Here is an 18,854-nt window from a genome sequence, read left to right as displayed (position 1 = left end):
AATCATTTAAACAGCTCTAGATTTTATGTATATAATCACACTGTGTACATTATATATTTTGTACCAAAAGATTCACTGATTAGGCTCAAGAGAAATAATAACAATAAAATGGAAATTATGACAAATTTCTTATCAAATGTTACCAAGAACAATCCAGTATTTTCTCAATCAATATCTCCCACATTTGTGTTCTTACATATTAACTTAAGATTGTTAAATTTTATGACCGACGCCTTGTGTTCCTTTTGTTGAGCGGACGTGCCGAAAGAAGCACGTATTGTACATTTTATCCTACTTTCATTGTACAACCCACAAACCTCACTTTGTCAGTCAAAAAAGCCCCTCCCCCAAAAACGTTTGAAGCCAGTTTATTGCACGCATGTTATCAGAGGTGAATCCCTCACACAGACAGCTAGCAAAAACATTTATAAAATGTTATTTTAATAATAGTGAACACTCACGGTGAAATAAAACATTTCAAGCAGTCAGCAATACTGTGGCTCTGAAGATTTAATTCAGTTAGTTTGATCTGATTGTAAAGACTTGCACAATATCATCACATCATTTATTATAACACAAATCCTAAGTTTACTGTAAATGTTGTGTGCAGTACAGGCAATGCAAACTGGCTGGATGTGATACGCAAACAGCATCTACAGGCTTTCAATGTGATTATTGCAATGAATAGAAGTCAGTTTGATACTTTCCTAAAGTGATGGTAAGGGAAAGCTCTCAAAATCTCATTGTGAAAGATAATTCACCCAATTTTATCATTTTACTCACCCTCATGTTGTTTCAAACACGCACGACTTACTTTCTTCTGAGAAATGCATATTTAGAAGAACGTTTCTCATTTTTGACCATATAATGAAAGCCAATGGGGTCCAAAACAACATTTTTTGGACCCTATTGACCTTCACTGTATGAATAAAACATTTTGCAAAATATTTTCATTTATGTTTCACAGAAAAAAGTAAGTCATACAGGTTTGGAATGACATAAGGGTAAGAAAATAACAGAATTTAGGACTTGGAAACAAATATCGCTTTGACATTTGCCATTTTTTGCTTTTGATGCAAAGTCAAACTCAACAGCCAAGTGCCTTGAGCATCCTGTTTACATTTTGACAACAGTAAATGTGAATCTTTCATTATAATTGTAGGTACCAACATTACATTGCTGGTTTTCATGTTGCACCTGCAAATTATTTTTTTGCAAACGTCTCACTTCTACCATGAAGAAAACAAAGTGGGTGGTCCTGCTCCGCCTAAACGTCGTTTCTCTATCTGCAGGAAGCTGACTTATCTGCTGCGTTCATGCACACATGAAACAGTTCCCAGATAGCAGCTAGAGTTCAAAGTGCAGTGGACTTTGTAGATTACAATTCAAAGGTGGGGATATGAAACAAAATGTTCAAACAAATATAAAACAGCAAAAGGCTCCTCAAATATCACTGGTCTTGTTGATTTAAAACCAATTTACAACAAAAAAAGGTTCAAATTATGCAGAAATATTTGAGTTTTTCCTTTGCACTCCTGCTTGCGCCACTTTCCTAAACTTTTCAAACTGCTAAAACAGATCGACGAAAAGTTAGCAACAGAAATGTAACAAAATATGCACAAAAATATAAGTGCCTCAAAATACAGTTTCCTGTTTTTTTTTTAAAATACTTTCTCTATTAAACAAATATAAAGTGCAGCACACATTCAGGCACGGATACATAACAAAAGTCTTTGAGCACAGCCCTTGTTCTTTCTGTCCTCCTTCCCAAAGCCATTTTCCTACTGAAGTTTCATCAGGGATAGAGCGTGTCTTCACTGCTAGGTCTCCATCATTCTCCACTCGTCTGTTTCTGAACTCTCCTCTTTGGAGGATCGTGGTATATTCGTCCAAAGTCCTGCCTCCAGGCATCGTTTCACGTGGTATTCTGCTACCTGTGATGGTTCAGAAAGAGGATATTAATAAACAGCAAAAAACTTGCAGCACAGAGATCAGTATGAGGAACAGGAAGTGTGCTGTACACTTAACCCTTGTAATGCAAAAAAAAAAAAAACGGATGCATTCCCGGGTCCGTTTGGACCTGATGCCTGATGAAACATAAGCCTATAAAACAGTCATAACCTAGTATTTTTCAACTAAAACCATACTGTATCTGTTCAGTAACTTCTCTTTAATAAGTGAATGTGCAACATTTTTTGAATGTTACCATGTTTTTACCATGCTATTGCTACATTTAACCCCATTTAAAAAATGAGACATTATAAAAAATATCAATATTACTCTAAAATGATTTCAAACAAAATATATTAATTTAAACAGAATAAACTTTTACTTTCAGATTTAAAAAAAGATGATAAACAGTCTTCAGTGTCACATGATCCTGAATAATATGGTGATTTGATGCTCAAGAAACATTACTTATTATTATCAATGTTGAAAACAGTTGTGCTGCTTCATATTTTTGTGGAAACCGTGATACATTTTTTTGATAAATAGAAAGTTTAAAAGAACAGCATTTCATTTGAAATAGAAATCTTAGACATTAAAAAAGTCTTTACTGTCACTTTAGATCAATTTCTTGCCAAATAAAAGTATAAAATCTATAAGAATAAAATCTTATCAACCTCAAATGATTATGGTTGTCATAAGGTCTACTTTTATGGTGCTTTTTTGTCATTTTGAAGCAGTCCCCATCCAATTTCATTATACGGAAAGAAGCAACTTGTTTTGTGCTCAATAGAAGAAAGTGAGACGTGGTTTTTGGATGGTCATCAGGGTGAATAAATTACACAATTTTAATATTTGGGTGAACTATCCCTTCAACTGCAGCGTTATAATCTGCAAATCCATGTTGATGCAGGTCTGCAGGGCAGGAAGAGCGATTATAGGTCAGCCTGCATTCTGATGAACGAAACAATCCTGCAGATTAAAGCGATTATGCAACTCTTCCTGTGTCCTTTGGCTCTCATTGACTTAGTAGCATGACTGTGTGAGGTTCAGAGCATGTGTGCTCTGTGGTGACAAGTGAAAGTGGTGGAGGACGTGTTCAAAACCTGAAAAATATTCATAACCTCTAACTGACCCTGAATCATGCCGTAATGTTTGGGTTAAGCTCTGGACAATGCGACATACTTTCAAAGCTGTTACATAACATTTGTAGAGTTAGGAATCAGCAGCATCACACCACCACTAGTAAAGCCACTAATCTCTTCTCCAAAAGTACTAAAATAATAAATCAAGGAACTGGGATCATTAAGACGAATCAGAAAAGTGCAGGTTGACACATTCTGATTTTGTTCACACCAAGAATGATATCTATATCTATACTAGCTTCCTCACCAACACGTGATATCGTTCTGATTTAAGCACACGTTCCATTTATCGTCTGCCACTTTAATAGCTCGAGCTCTGTGAAAGTGGATGGATTCTGATTGGCTGTCAGTTTTTATTGTTCATCAGCTGGAACAAATTGTTCTGAGAGTGATTCCAATGATATTGTTTCTCTGTGCGGTTATCACTATAGTTGTGGTGTGGACTCTGCTATTCTTTTACATTTTGAATGATTTTTAGAACTATCTCTTTAGTGTTATAGTTATCGTCCTTGGTGTGAACGGGCCTTACTGCTGCTGCGTTACCTGTGGGTTCATGTTGCTCAGCACATTCTGAAGAATCTGCATATCTTGCATCTGGATGCATGTTTTCAGCTCCTGCAAATTCCACATTTGACTTATTTTGTGTGTGCTATTAGTGACACTACCATTTAAAAGTTGGAAAAGAAATTGATAATTTTATTCAGCAAGAGCCATTAAATGATCAAAATTGACAGTAAAGACTTTTACATTGTTACCAAAAAAAAAAAAAACTTTTTTAACCTTCTATAAATCATATAATCCTGAAAGTAAGGTATCATGATTTCCACAAAAATATGAAGTGGCACAACTATTTTCAATGTTGATAATTATAATAAATGTCTCGAGTATCAAATCATCATATTAGAATGATTTCTGAAGGATCATGTGACACCGAAGACTGGAGTAATGATGCTTTGATCCCAGGAGTAAATTACATTTCAAAATATAATAGAAAACAGCTATTTTAATTTGTAATAATTTCACAATATTACTGTCTTTACTGTGTTTTTGATCAACATTGAAAACATTACAGTATGCATGCTTTAAACGCCCACTAAAGTGCCTTTAAAATTCAACGTGTTGACGTAATTTTCACTGCAACAGGAAGACAGGGCGGATATAGAGTAGCTTCTACCTAGGGCTGGGCGATATATCGCATGCAATTGTCACGCGCATTTCGTCAGTAAAGCCGGTTCCCTGATTACCGCTAAATCACCATCACCTGCTTTCAAATGGAGCGGCATTTAATAGACAGAGCCGTAGTTCAATGACAAGCTACGCAATATCGCGTTCATTATCGCAGATTCGATAATGAACGCGATATTGCGTAGGGGGATTCGACTATGTAAATCCGTAGTCGAGGACACCCCTAAAACAAAACATCCTCTTTAGCACCTTTAATACTAAAAGCCAAAAAAACCTTAAAGGGTTAGTTCACCCAAATATGAAAATTCTGTCAATCAATTCTGTCAAATGAAAATTACTCACCCTCATGTCATTTATTCAACAGTATCTTCTTACAGCAGACGCTATTCACATGAGCAGCACGACGCATGCATGTGATGCTGACACATGAGCTGCCCAATAATTAGTCGATTAGTCGAGGAGTCACAGAGCTCTCGGATTTCATCAAAAATATCTTTGTGTTCCAAAGATAATAATAATATAATAATAATCCTTACATTTATATAGCGCTTTTCTGGGCACTCAAAGCGCTTTACATATTGAAGGGGGAATTTCCTCCACCACCACTAATGTGCAGCATCCACCTGGATGATGTGACGGCAGCCATATTGCGCCAGTACGCCCACCACACACCAGCTTATTGGTAGAGAGGAGACAGAGTGATGAAGCCAATCAGTGTATAGGGATGATTAGGAGGCCATGATGGACAGAGGCCAATGGGCAAGTTTGGCCAGGATGTCGGGGTTACACCCCTACTCTTTTCGAAGGACATCCTGGGATTTTTAATGACCACAGAGAGTCAGGACCTCCGTTTAACGTCTCATCCGAAGGACGGTGCTTTTTGTCAGTATAGTGTCCCCATCACTATACTGGGGTGTTAGGACCCACACAGACCACAGGGTGAGCACCCCCTGCTGGCCTCACTAACACCTCTTCCAGCAGCAACCTAGTTTTCCCAGGAGGTCTCCCATCCAGGTACTAACCAGGCTCAGCCCTGCTTAGCTTCAGTGGGCAACCAGTCTTGGGCTACAGGGTGATATGGCTGCTGAATGAAGGTCTTATGGGTGTAGAACGACATGAGGGTGAGTAATTAATGACAGAAATTTTCATTTGTGGGTGAACTAACCTTTAAATTTTGATTTCATGGGGACTTTAACTGTCAAGATGTGTCCTAACCAGCTGCAAGAGGATTAAATGCGATTTTGTCATCACTCAATGTCTATTTTCAATGCATCACAAAGTCCCGTCCACATTGAAATCTCATTGGTCCAAAATGTTTCTCTACATAACTGTATATCAAAATGAAATATGTTCATGTTGCTTTGGTTACTTCATGCTGACAGTGAGGACAAAAAAAAAAATAATTACAAAACACAATTAGATTACTGCACATAAAGAGATTTGATTATCATTCCTACCGGTGGCAAAGACTCCAAAACCTCCTTGGGGTCAAGACGATAGCCTGGTGATGTATTTTGATGTACTGGATCCTTTTGGGTTTCTCCTTTTGATTTCATGGTATACTCTTTAACTCTGTGCTTGAAGGCTTCGAGCTCTGTGTGGAAGACGTCCAAGTATCCCTCCTGCCCTGCCTTAAAAAAAAAAAGAAAAAAAGCGCAAACCATGATTAGAAATGATTAAGTGAATTGAATGATTAATTGAGTGAAAAAATGAATATGAACTTCATCTCTGTCCCTATTGGTGTTTCCTGGCCTTGGGCTGTCAGTTATGTCATGCCTCTCTCTAGTGGTCACTGACATTATTGCATAACACTCACTTGACTCAGATTGACAAAAGTTAGGTATAATTAATTTATTCATTTTTAATTTCATTAATTTTTTAATGTTGTTGGTAGACATCTCTTCTGCTCAACAAGGCTGCATTTATTTGTAACATTGTGAAATATTATTATAATTTAAAATAACTGTAAAATGTAATTTATTCTTGTGATCAAAGCTGCATTTTTCATCATTACTCTAGTCTTCAGTGTCACATGATCAACATTTCTGATTATTATCATCAATGTTGAAAACAGTTGTGCTGGTTCATATTTTTGTGGAAACTGTGATACACTACCATAAAAACGTTTGGGGTCTTTTGGGGATAAAAAAAATAATAATAATAATTTGAATTAAATTGGTTAAAAGTTGACAAAGACATTTATGTTACAAAAGATTTCTATTTCAAATAAATGCTGTTATTTGAACTTTCTATTCATCAAAGAATCCTGAGAAAATGTATCATGGTTTCCACAAAAATATTAAGCATCAAAAACCAATAATATAACCATTATTATAATTAAGTAACAATAATAACTTATAATAACAGAGCAGCAAATCAGCACATTAGAATGATTTCTGAAGGATCATGTGACACTGAAGCCTGGAGTGATGATGCTGAAAAATCAGCTTAAATAAATTGCATTTTAAAATATATTCAAAGTGAACACCTTTAAATTGTAATTATATTTAACAATATTACTGTTTTACTGTATTTTTGATCAAACAAATGCAGCATTGGTGAGCATCTAAACTGGGAAAAGCCCAGCAGAGGTTGAAGGTGATGTCTGCAGCACTGCAGTACACTGCAGATGCGAGTCTCACTTTGGCTTTCTGAAAGAACTGACGGAAGCAGCCTCGTGGGTCCTGCTGAGTGTTGCGGGCCATTTCCAGAATAAACTGCATGACGACTGCCTGATGAGCCACCTGCTCCATTAAGGCCTCTTTCTGTAGAAGAGCCAGACAATCAGTATCAGAGATAGGCTATGCGAGTACACAGAGCACAGTATACATACTACAAACTTTAGAAATATTACAGGTTGTATATTTTTTGAACATGGCCAGAAAAGGGACTCACTTGCTCTGCCTGTAGACGGAAGCACCACAGGATCAGGTAATTGGCCGTTTCTTCACAGATGAGATGGTGGTACTCTGCTAGAAAGCGCTGACTATCATCCCACCTCCTCAACATCCCTGTCCAATCAGAAAAAGGATGACAACCTCCATTAAGATCAACAGTCTCCATTAATAAACAACATCCAAATCAAACACAAACCCCATAACTTACCAAAATGTTTCAAGAGTTCTTCATTACGCTGGTTGAAGCCTAAGTTCTTATCGTGATCAGATTCATTAGGCCAAGACTGTGAAATGTTTATGATACTCTATGAAAAAAAGCGAGAAAAGGGGCATCAGCAAACTACACACTAATACTTAAAGGGTTAGTTCACCCAAAAATGAAAATTCTGTCATTTATTACTCACCCTCATGTCGTTCCACATCCGTAAAACCTTCGTTCATCTTCGGAACACAAATTAAGATATTTTTGATGAAATCTGAGAGGTTTCTGTCTCTCCATAGAGATCCAACACAACTACCACTCCAAGGTCCAGAAAGGTAGGAAAAGACATCATTAAAGTTCTCCATGTGACTTAAACTCAATTTTATGAAGCAACGTGAGTGCTTTGTTTGTGCAAAAAACAATTTACCACTTTATTTACAAAATAATATTATCCAAACATGTTCACGCAACAATGGCAGCTCTCGCGTGAACACAAAACGTATGTGTCGTGAAGCTCTTGTGAACACTCGCACATGTGCGTTGTGTTGACGCGCAAGTCTGAACACAACACGCATGTGTCGTGAAGCTCTCGTGAGCGTGAGTTGCAGATCAATATTTTTCAAGTAAAGTGGTGAATTATGCTTTTTTTGCGCAAACAAAGCACTCACTTCGCTTCATAAAATTTAAAACCACTGGAGTCACATGGAGTACTTTAATGATGTCTTTCCTACTTTTCTGGACCTTGGAGTGGTAGTTGCATTAGATGTCTATGTCTATGGAGAGACAGAAACCTCTCAGATTTTATCAAAAAGTTCTTCATTTGTATTCTGAAGATGAACGAAGGTCTTGCGGATGTGGAACGACATGAGGGTGACTAATAAATGACAGAATTTTCATTTTTGGGTGAACTATCACTTTAATGTGTTAAATTCAGTTTTTGTCCAAGCACACAAAATGAATGGGCAATCCAACATCCATTTTTGTGTCACACAGATCATTAATTATATTCCTCCTATTGCATTTAGGTCCGTTTTTGATGTACAAAAATCTTGGTAACACTTTACAGTAAGGTCTTATTTGTTAGTAAGTAGTTAATGCATTAAGCAACATGAGATAATCAACAGACTTTCCCATATTGCAAGCACTTTTAGGACTGAATTTTGTTCATATACATCAATATGCACAAACAAAAAAAACTACAAACAGACAACAGAATTTACATAGACTATACCAAATGAACTACAGCAAAAGTTAAAAACCAAATAGTCAGGGCTCAACCATAAGGACTGCCAGTTTAAATATTCACCAGCTTTAAGACGTGAAATACAACTGAATTCGGTACTCGCAAAGAACATCCAAAGCGCGCACAAAGAAAGCCGCTTCTCATACTACACGTGAATACTGATTTGAGTTCTCTTTCATGTCTTGCGCTTGAACAGACAAATTCACAAAAAATTATGTCAAAATGCCCATCTTGGAGAATATCCTCATAAACACAGTCGGTTATGTCTTGGATGAACGCAAACAGTTGAGAAATAAAACGCACGTGTAACACTATATATTCGATCTGGGCATTAGGTCTTAAAATGACAGTAGCCTAATATAACTGTCAAACAACAAAGGACAAAGAAAAAGATCACTCACTGCTCTTGACTGAATAACTACTGTAACATGAATAAGGATTGATCTATATGTAATTATATGTCAAGACTATGCTTCAGTGAAGTCTATGATATACGTTAAATATATTTAAATTATGACATATGCCCTCAATGACAAATGCAGAACAGTTCGTTCATGCATTCATGACCTCAAGGCTTGATTATTGTAATGCTCTACTGGGTGGTTGCGCTGCACGCTTAATAAAGAAACTCCAACTGGTCCAAAATGCAGCAGATAGAGTTCTTACTAGAACTAGGAAGTGTGTCCATATTAGGCAGGTTCTGTCAACACTGCATTGGCACCTTTTTAAACATCACATACATTTTAAAATCTTGGTCGTTACTTACAAAGCACTAAATGGTTTAGCTCTTCAGTACTTGAGCGAGCTCTTTACACATTATAGTCTATCTCCACTGTGATCCCAAAATTCTGGTCAATCTGGTCAATCCTTTTCCTATTTATCACCCAAACTGTGGAACAATCCTAGCCTTGTTCGGGAAGCAGACACACTGTCAGTTTAAATCTAGACTAAAAACACATCTCTTTAACCTGGCATAAACATAACACATTATCATATTTCTATAATTCACATCTGTTAAAGGATGGTTAGGCTGCATAAATTAGGTCAACCAGAACCCGGGAACGTCCTATAATACCCGATGTACTTGTTACATCATAAGAATGGCATCTAAGCTAATATTAGTCTCTCTGTTTATCCAGAGGTTATTGTAGTCAGCCGGATCTGGTCCACATCCAGATCTGATGGTGGACCTGCACCAACACATGACCACAACGCAGCCCTGAATGTCAGCAGAGACCGTGTCTACTAGACAATAGCAAGTGCTCATTTAATTTCAGCAATTTTACACAGTATTTAGCTTACTAGCTTACTATTTGAACGGACACAAAGAGGAACTACCTTTTGTTTCCATGGAAAATGAAAGATACATTTTTGTGTACAAATATCCTAACTTGTTAATTTTTAAGCAGATATGTCTGATTCACTGACAAATCATTTTGAGTTGAATCTTTATATTGAATTGATTAAAAGTGATCTAGATCACAAAGTCAATCTGAATGATTTGTTCACGAATTGGCCTGATCTGAAGTTCAACTTACTGATTTAATAATCAGTGGACAATGCCAGAATCTCACTAAACAAGTCATCTAGTGAAACACAACCTTAGCAACTCACTGGAGTGGAAGATTATTAGTGAATAATAATTATTAGATGCCTGTTGTCACACAATGATTATAGTATGCAGTCAAAAGACTTGGAATATAGTGCACAAGTCATACTGTATGGACTACTTTAACAGTGTTATTTATTTATTTAGCTAGCCATTTTGAAGCTTGACACCTTTGAAGCTTTTCATTACAGTATCTGTCGCCTTTGGCTTGCTTAGTTGGGGACACTTGACATTTGATATTCAGCAGTATTCTTGACATTTATTCAACAGTGCTTTGATCTGCCTGCATTGACACTATTCTTTAAGAGCTGCTGTGCAGCAAAAATTATGTACCAGTTATCAATGTAAAGCTGCTTTGACACAATCTGCATTGTAAAAAGCGCTATATAAATAAAGGTGACTTGACTTGACTAGAGTTAGAGTTAAGTGCTGAGATAACAGCAGCCCTGTGGCTACAGTGAACTATATCTTACAAAGCAGAAGTTTGGCATGAACACTGAATAACTTTTCTAGAGTGTTGATTTAAGATACCTTGTCAAATACATCACGGCTGACCTCCGGACACAGAGTGGGACTCCTTCCCAGCATCCTCTCTTTATGTCTCCACTCCTGTTCGATCTGTGAAAGCTCAGCAGAGGAGGCCAGGGCTCTGGCATGCTCCTGCTCGACAGATTCTGAGCTGTGAAGCTCCAAACCGCAGAGCTGGTCCTGCGCTTCTGCCAGCTGCCACTGGGACGCGATAGAGGCCTTCACACAGCGCTGCTGACTCAGGCACAGAGACGCCATGCTCTCTGCACTGGGCTGTGATGGGACACAGAGATAATGGTCACAAATCATTATGGAAAATTATGTGCATGGAAAATTCATACATTCATTTCTATTAATCAAAATCTTAAAAAAAAAAAAAGCTTGTTTTCCATAAAAGTATTATGCAGCACAGCTGTTTTCAACATTGATAATAATAAATGTTTTGTGAGGATCATGTGACACTGAAGACTGGAGTAATGATGCTGAAAATTCAGCTTTGATCACATGTAATTAATAAAGAATATATATATCTCTCTATTAGGCATGTGACGGTATCAAATTTTCATGTTGCGATTAATTGCTGAAGCTTTTATCACGGTATACGGTATTCTCATGCTATTGAAATAAGTTGCAAAAAAAAGTGTTGTCATAGTATAACAGGTTTAAGAACTCTTTTGTTATAACAAAAAGAACCAGGGTTGGAGAGTAACGGAATACATGTAACAGCGTTACGTAATCAGGATACAAAAATCCAGTAACTGTAATTCGTTACAGTTACGTCAAAAAAAAGAAGTAGTCAGATTACAGTTACATTTTGAAAAAAGGGGGGATACGATCAGGATTACATTCATTTAATTTAAAACTAAATAAATCATTATTTTGCTCTAGCGGTTAATAAACAGAACTGCACGCGTCTTGCGGAGGAACATACTAGCTGGAGCTACTTTTCTCCATGTATGTCTATGGCGAGTCACGCAGTTACTGTGATACTCTGCGGCGAGTCCTACCAGTCCGGTCTGAAAAAGTCTGAATATAAACACTTATTATAAGTGTACCATAATGATTCAGGATAAGACAAAAACACAGTTTGGAAAATGGATTCATGTTGTATATTCTCATTATATACTTTTTGTACATTTTTAAACAAAAAAAGTTGCGAACAGCAGCTTTAATTATACAATATTTCCTGGTTCTGTTGCCAGCGATGACTCACGTGAGCCACCCGCTGGTGTACGCGCAAATAACACCCGTCTATAATCTCAGACGCAGATTGAATCACTGCTGCTAGTTGAAACAATGCTGCCCACGGGGAAAAACGCTTTCAATTCATGGACGTTTCGCTGCTATTTTGTTTTCAAAGAAGAAAATGCAAACAACATGGTTGTACAGTGCAAACTCTGCCTTTCAGCTATGAAAACACTTTCTATATCAAAGAACTAAAAAATAATCTGTAATACCATACTGTAGCCACTAGATGTCTGAATAGCCCTTTACACACACACACACACACACACACACACACACACACACACACACACACACACACACACATATATATATATATATATATATATATATATATATATATATATATATATATATATATATATATATATATATATCAGGGCTGTGTATTCCCAAGTTGTGGAAATGAGACATGATTGGTTAGTTTTAATGGGTTTTTAAAGTAACCAAATTGCTAAACATTAAAATTAAAGTAGAACAAACAAACAGAAATGTTTGATCCGAGCTTCAATTTGTTTATGATCTGATGTGACTTTTATATTTTTAAGCTCTAAACAACAACAACGATAATTATATTGCAATAGATAATTTATCAGATTTGTAAAATATTTTTATTGTTGAGACCCATTCAAAAGTTTGGAACGTGTAACATTTAAAAACTTGCAGAAATTGAGAAGAAATAATTAAAATTAAATTTAAAAATGCAATTTATTTATAGTAAAGTCGACCCCCCCCCAAATTTCTCTCTCTCTTTGACCTTGAAGTAATCCAAAAGTAATCAGATTACATGATTACATTACTTTCATATTGTGGATTACATTACTGGATACTTTTTTTCTTTTTTTATGAAGTAATTCGTAACTGTAACAGAATACATTTTTAAAGTAACCCTCCCAGGCCTAAAAAAAGAACTCTGAATGTTTTAATATAATAATACAATACACAAACAATATATAAAGTAAAATTTTCAAACAGATTAAAGTGCAAAAGAATTAGGCTATAAAGAAAAGCAGGTAACACTTTACAATAAGGTCTCATTATTTAAAGCATTAACTAAGATTGAGCTATAGCTACATTTGTTACAGAAAGTATTATTTTTTGTTAATGTTAGTTAAGAAATACAAATGCAGACTTAATTTTGTGTTATGTCAATATAATTTCAATTTAGTATTCATTAATATAGTTTTGTTTTGTCCAATGAACCCAATATTTTTTGTTTAAATTGTACTCTTTTTTTGTGTGCTATTTGCAGTTACTCATTTTAAATGGTTCACTTTTAAGGAGCTCATTTGATTAATTTTAACTCAATTCTTATTTGTTAAACTTTAAATATTAATATTGCTTGTAATCTGTTGCCACAATTTTGAGTAGATACAGGATATTATTTTTTACAGTGTGTACAGAAGTGTACAGGTTTTTTTTTCCATGGTGGATGCATAAGAGGCACTTATTTCATATTAAATACATGGATATTTTTTATTTTGCATACCTCCTGACAAAAATAAATTATAGTCACAGATTTTTTTTTATCATAATAATATAAAATTGTATAATAAATCCTTAGACCTTTCAAATTGTTTATAGTCAGAGGTTGCTTATGCTAACGTTCATGCTTGAAACCAGAAATGATGGACATGCTGGTTTTCTTATCAAAAAACCTTTAAACATTTAAAGCAGCTAGTTTCTGCCATTGTTCTAATTTTAGTTATTTGAGAGACTTTAGTCTGGGTTTTTTTTTTTTATTGTTTTGATGGTTTGATTACCCACATTAATATTTGTTTTGCCATATGTCTGTTCTAGAGATGTTTTGTTACACCTTTACTTATTGATTATTGACTTTTTGATAAAGCTCTAATTGGTTTCCTTTGGAAAAATATTTCAAATTCAAACTGAATGCATTTATGAACGTAAAGTGTGTCTCAAAATCGTGATTGCAATATTGTAATAGCATTTTTTTGTCCATATCACACAGTCCTAGTTTCAACCAGTATAACAAAACGCATTTATAAAATAAATTGCCTACCCTACCTTTAAGTACTTGGACTTACCACAGAGTTATAATTGAAAAATGATAACTTATGGAGATTTGTGTAAACGAATTATGATTGAATGTGCCACTGTTTGTCATTCTTATAGGCTATTCATAGTTCATCCTATTCTATAAAGTGAAAAACGTATTCATTGTTATTTGCAGTATCGTGTTTTAATAAAATGAAATGTATAATGTCTTACTGATGACAAAACAGATGATGTCGCTCACTGAAGCTTTTATTCAGGATTACAGAGCATGGCTTAGATAAAAACAATAACAAAAGCAGCGTTCTCTAAGTGCTTCCTACCGTATCCGGTGATACAACGCATTAACCCCATAAATGGAAAGAACAGCAAGTCACAACTATTCAGCTTGACTGCAGTGCTACAGTATAAATACTCAGTACATATCAAATGATCTGTAACAGACAAAGCAATACTGACACATGGTAAAAACACTGTTACTCACACTTGTGTTGCAACATTATTACTGTTGGATCCAATATAGTCGTCACTGCATCATCTGTTATTTTCAGTCTGTCTGAAAAGCCTGCATTGAACTGTGTCTTGTTTAAAAATGTATCCGCAGTAAAATGAAGTGAACAAATAAACAGTGTCTTACTGATGCAATCTGACTGGAACTTTGTTTAAAATAAAGTTCATCCACTCTTTCTTAATGTTAGGATCACAAGGATGGCAATGCAAAGACTGTGTTTTTTCACAACTTGCCACTTCAAAATGCCTTGTAATCCTCAGAGGCATCTCTACTGTTTTGTTGCTGGAGTAATCCTGTGCTATTTACTACTACATGACATGCGTGAATCGGTGGGCGGGGCTAAAGAGGAGGCAATGATGAAGTAGGCACTGATCTTCTGCGAAGGCGGTCTTTTGTAGCACTATGACGTGACAAATTTCTGAAACAAGACGTTTTCTGAGTTTGGTTTGAATAACATTTTCAAGTTTTGGACTAACAAGGACGTTTTGAGTTGTGAAACTTACATGATATTTTTATAGTGACCTCTTATGTGCCAAAAGATCAAATAAAATGTGATTTCTCAATCCATGACCCCTTTAAATTCAGATGTTTCATGAGGGTGGTGGTACAGTTTTCCTATTTTTTCCCCCAATGCATTTGTCAGGGTGTAAAAAGAACAGCATAACTTGGATGTCCTTCTAAAATCCTCTAAGTGAAGTGGATAAGCATTTTTTGTAATTTCCAAAAATTATTTGCATTAGTATTACTGAGTTTTAACATAGGTCCAAGCTGTTTATGCGATATTGCAATATCAAGATTATGCAGTTGCAATGAAGTTACTACAGAGCTAAATAACTCATCTGTGATGCATCAAACTAGCAGTGGAATTTTCATGGATCTAATAATAAAGTGCTCATTATCCTCAGCTGTCAGAACAAGCTTGTCAACATGAGAGCGAAAACACGGGCTCATGATCTCATGTCAAAGATCCAGACAATACCCCTCAATGACAGTCAAATGTACAAATGGAAAACGGAGATGCCAGTCTACCTTAACAGGATTTTTGTCACCATAGACCGGTTTGATGTGACAAAGCCCAAAAATGCTGTCTAGGTAGCCAGCTCACTTTTGAGATGCAGCCTATATCTTACACTCCTGGGCAAATGAATAAATAAATTGGAACAAGCCAAAAATGGCAAAATATTAAGTGGTCTTGACCATTTTAATCACAAATCGCTGGTCAGGAAATGAACAAGAATTACAAAAATACTGTAGATAAAGTCACTTAGCACGGAATAGCCTTCCCCAACTTGCAGACATCTTTTTACAGGAAGTAGAGTCAGTGTTGTTCCACTCAATGTTAATGGCTTCAAACAGTTCATGAGTATCTGAAAAATGTCTCCCACTTTGTTTGAGTTTATTGTGAGACCAAATATTTACTATAGGGTTCAAATCTGGACTCTGTAAAGGCCAAAACAGGAGCCTGGCCTTGTTCTCAAGCTACTCATTGGTTGTTTTTGTAATTTGGGCAGGAGCATTGTCTTGTTGGAAAATAACATCTGATAATTCCTCTTTAGATAACAGCTTTTCATTTATGGGAAGCAAGCCATTCTGCATTATACTCCAGTGCTCTGAAACATTAAATGACTTTTCACAGTGAAGTAGCTCACAAACACCCGCAGTTAAAAAGCTTCCCTACACAATTACATCTCTTCCTCCATGCTTCAGTGTGCTAGAGATGCATTTATTATTATATTTCTCAGCAGATTTTTAAAGACACCGCTCTGGAACATCAACATGCAACTCGTGTTTCACTGTGATTCATAACTCCACACACAACTTCCCGTATTCTGACAAAAACCTCATTCTATCTTTGCTGTTTTTCTGAGACAGCGATGGCTTTTTAAGTAGTGCATTTGCTTGAATTTAGCCATTTTCCTGACCAATAATTTGTGGTTAAGACAACAGCGCAAAAAGCTTAGCGTTTAGGCATTTTGGTCTTGGGCCATTATATGTTTGCCCAGAAGTGTAATCATCCTGCGGTAAACTTTTACTGCAGCATCTAGTAATCCAGCTAACGCAAACTAACGACGACTTTAGAGCACGGTTTCCAGTTTAAACACCTAGAGATAGCAACCTCGTGATGTCTTAAAGCACAATCAAAGGGCATCAGGTAATACATGAAGCGCTGGTGAACTTTCTCAGGTACCTCGTGTGGGTGTGTGCGGGGCATGTTTTCCTTTCGGTCCTGTTCAGTTTGTAACACGCCGCCTCCAAACCACTCCATATCGCTGCTTAAACTCTGTCCTGAAGCCGCGGGACGAGTTCTGCTGTTTATATAGCTTATGATGCGAAAAGCACACGCAATTCGGTGGGATGTAAGCGAGCAGGGAGAGTTATTTTCAGGCTATAACATCAACAGTACTCTCTGCAGCTCTTTTTAGCTCCTTATGACAACTTCCGTGCTCTGACGCGCTCCCTCGTCACGTGACACTAAACTCTAATCACATGATGCAGCCCAGAAAATAATATTCTCAATAACAAGATTATTATTGACAAATTTATTTATTTATGAGTCTGTTTAACTATATATATATATATATATATATATATATATATATATATATATATATATATATATATATATACACACACACACAAACACAACTGTTAGATATACTACTGGAGATTTAATTATTTTAATTTAATTATGTATATTTGTGATGTACATATAATGTTTTCATATGCATTCCCTACTTGAGTTCATGAATAAAAAAAAAAACAAATAAAAAAAAACATTTATTTATTACAATACACAACCATATGTTTTCATATTACATGTAATATATTTGATTATTATTTATTTTTCTATTATTAGCCTATATTTACCATTATCATAGAGAAGTGGGATTTTGATTCATTTCAGTGACTGGAATCCGTGCTTTAAAAAGATTCTCATTTGTTCAGTGAATTTGTACAGGTATGAGTGAGTCACTGAATCATTCGCTCAATAGATTCATTCAAGGTGGCATGGTGGTGTTTTCCTCTCATCAACACCTTGGCCCGGTTTCACAGACAGGGCTTAGGCTAAACCAGGATTAGGCCTTAGTTCAATTAGGATATTTAAGTAGCTTTTATAAAAGTACACTAGAAAAAAACATTATTGGTGTGCATCTTGAGATAAAACAATGGCACAGATATATATTTTAAGATATGTCAGTACAAGTTGCTTTCAGTTAAAGCAGCTCAAACATGCATTTTAGTCCAGGACTAGTTTAAGCCTTGTCTGTGAAACCGGGGGATGGTTTCCTAACAAACAAATTATAAAGGGGTTTTTGTAACTTGTTGTGTTTCTTGCCTTTTTATTATTTATTTATTTATTTTTAGCTTATTTCATTGTCCTACAGAAATGTACATGAATTCTATTCCTAGATGAGGGATCATACTTCTACAAGACTTAAAGTGACATGACGTGTGGCCAAGTGTTGTGTCCCCATACTCAGAATTTGTGCTCTGCATTTCACCCATCCAAATGCACACACACAGAAGTGAGTATTAAACACACACACACTGGGGAGTTAGGTGCCTTGCTCAAGGGCACTTCAGTTGTGGGTAATGAGAGTGGAAGAGAGCACTGTTTATTCACTCCACCACCTGTATTTCCTGCTGGTACTGAGACTTGAGGCCATGACCTTTGGGTTACAAGTCCGACTCCCTAACCATTAGGCCACAACTGCCCTTAGAGGCCGCTAAATTAATAATAATAATAATAATAATAATAATAATAATAAATATAGCTGCAAGCAGCAATTATGGGGCCAAGCACAAAAACGGCACAAGAAGCCAGCCAACACCGCTGGGAGCATCAGACTAACTGCAACAGTGAGCAATTAAAGACCTATTAAGATCATTTTAGGCAAAAGAGCTGAAAAATGATCAAAAATGAGGATTTACTGCTTCATCACTTTCGACCAATAGGTGGCGCTGTGTCCAAATTGTTGTGGTATGGTCAGAGTGAGGTGACAATGGAACTTGCAAAGTTTGGTGTCAATATGTCAAAGCACTGAAGAGATACAGCTTCAAGAGTCGTTTTTGCATCATGCCTCAAATTCTTTGCTCTGGTATACGAAAACGGTTTGACATATCGACTTGAAATCCATAACTTTTTGTCGGCATGGTCTGAAGATGACACGGTTCAATTTTGGTGAAAATCGGAGCAACGGTCTAGGAGGAGTTCGAAAAAGTAGGTTTTTAAAGAAAAACAATATGGCGGACAGGAAGTTTAGCTGACTATGGCAAATTTGATATCTATGTTCTCAGCATGACAATTCATTACAATTGGTGAAT

The 18,854-nt window shown here is 36.1% G+C and overlaps 1 protein-coding gene and 1 pseudogene across 3 annotated transcripts; both read right to left on the bottom strand.

The window, feature by feature from the left end:
* Positions 1-352: 352 nt before the first annotated feature.
* Positions 353-16,982, bottom strand: cdc37l1 (cell division cycle 37-like 1). Of its 3 annotated transcripts, none has more exons than XM_048174450.1 (8): positions 16,717-16,982; positions 10,760-11,029; positions 7,383-7,479; positions 7,173-7,288; positions 6,920-7,042; positions 5,735-5,908; positions 3,636-3,707; positions 353-1,934 (listed from the first exon to the last, which is right to left on the bottom strand). In XM_048174450.1, the coding sequence occupies exons 1-8, from the start codon at positions 16,792-16,794 to the stop codon at positions 1,821-1,823; spliced, it is 1,044 nt and encodes a 347-aa protein (XP_048030407.1). In that variant the 5' UTR covers positions 16,795-16,982; the 3' UTR covers positions 353-1,820. The 3 variants fall into 3 exon arrangements, with proteins under 3 accessions (XP_048030407.1, XP_048030424.1, XP_048030417.1); XM_048174467.1 differs by lacking the exon at positions 16,717-16,982 and adding an exon at positions 14,502-16,673; XM_048174460.1 differs by lacking the exon at positions 3,636-3,707.
* On the bottom strand, positions 5,250-5,366 carry LOC125263848 (annotated as a pseudogene).
* Positions 16,983-18,854: the final 1,872 nt, after the last annotated feature.

This window comes from Megalobrama amblycephala, linkage group LG2, assembly GCF_018812025.1.
Source record: "Megalobrama amblycephala isolate DHTTF-2021 linkage group LG2, ASM1881202v1, whole genome shotgun sequence".
Taxonomy (NCBI): domain Eukaryota; kingdom Metazoa; phylum Chordata; class Actinopteri; order Cypriniformes; family Xenocyprididae; genus Megalobrama; species Megalobrama amblycephala.
Note: the sequence above shows the minus strand (reverse complement) of the source record. Positions and strands in the feature narration are given on the sequence as shown.

What these genes read in the sequence shown, in the direction of transcription:
- cdc37l1 (XM_048174450.1), bottom strand. Translation starts at nt 16,794, where the DNA reads ATGGAGTGGTTTGGAGGCGGCGTGTTACAAACTGAACAGGACCGAAAG. An exon ending in TCCGTCTACAGGCAGAGCAA is followed by an intron (nt 7,043 to 7,172) that starts GTGAGTCCCTTT and finishes GCTCTTCTACAG; the next exon opens with AAAGAGGCCTTAATGGAGCA. An exon ending in TGAGCAACATGAACCCACAG is followed by an intron (nt 1,935 to 3,635) that starts GTAACGCAGCAG and finishes GAACCATCACAG; the next exon opens with GTAGCAGAATACCACGTGAA.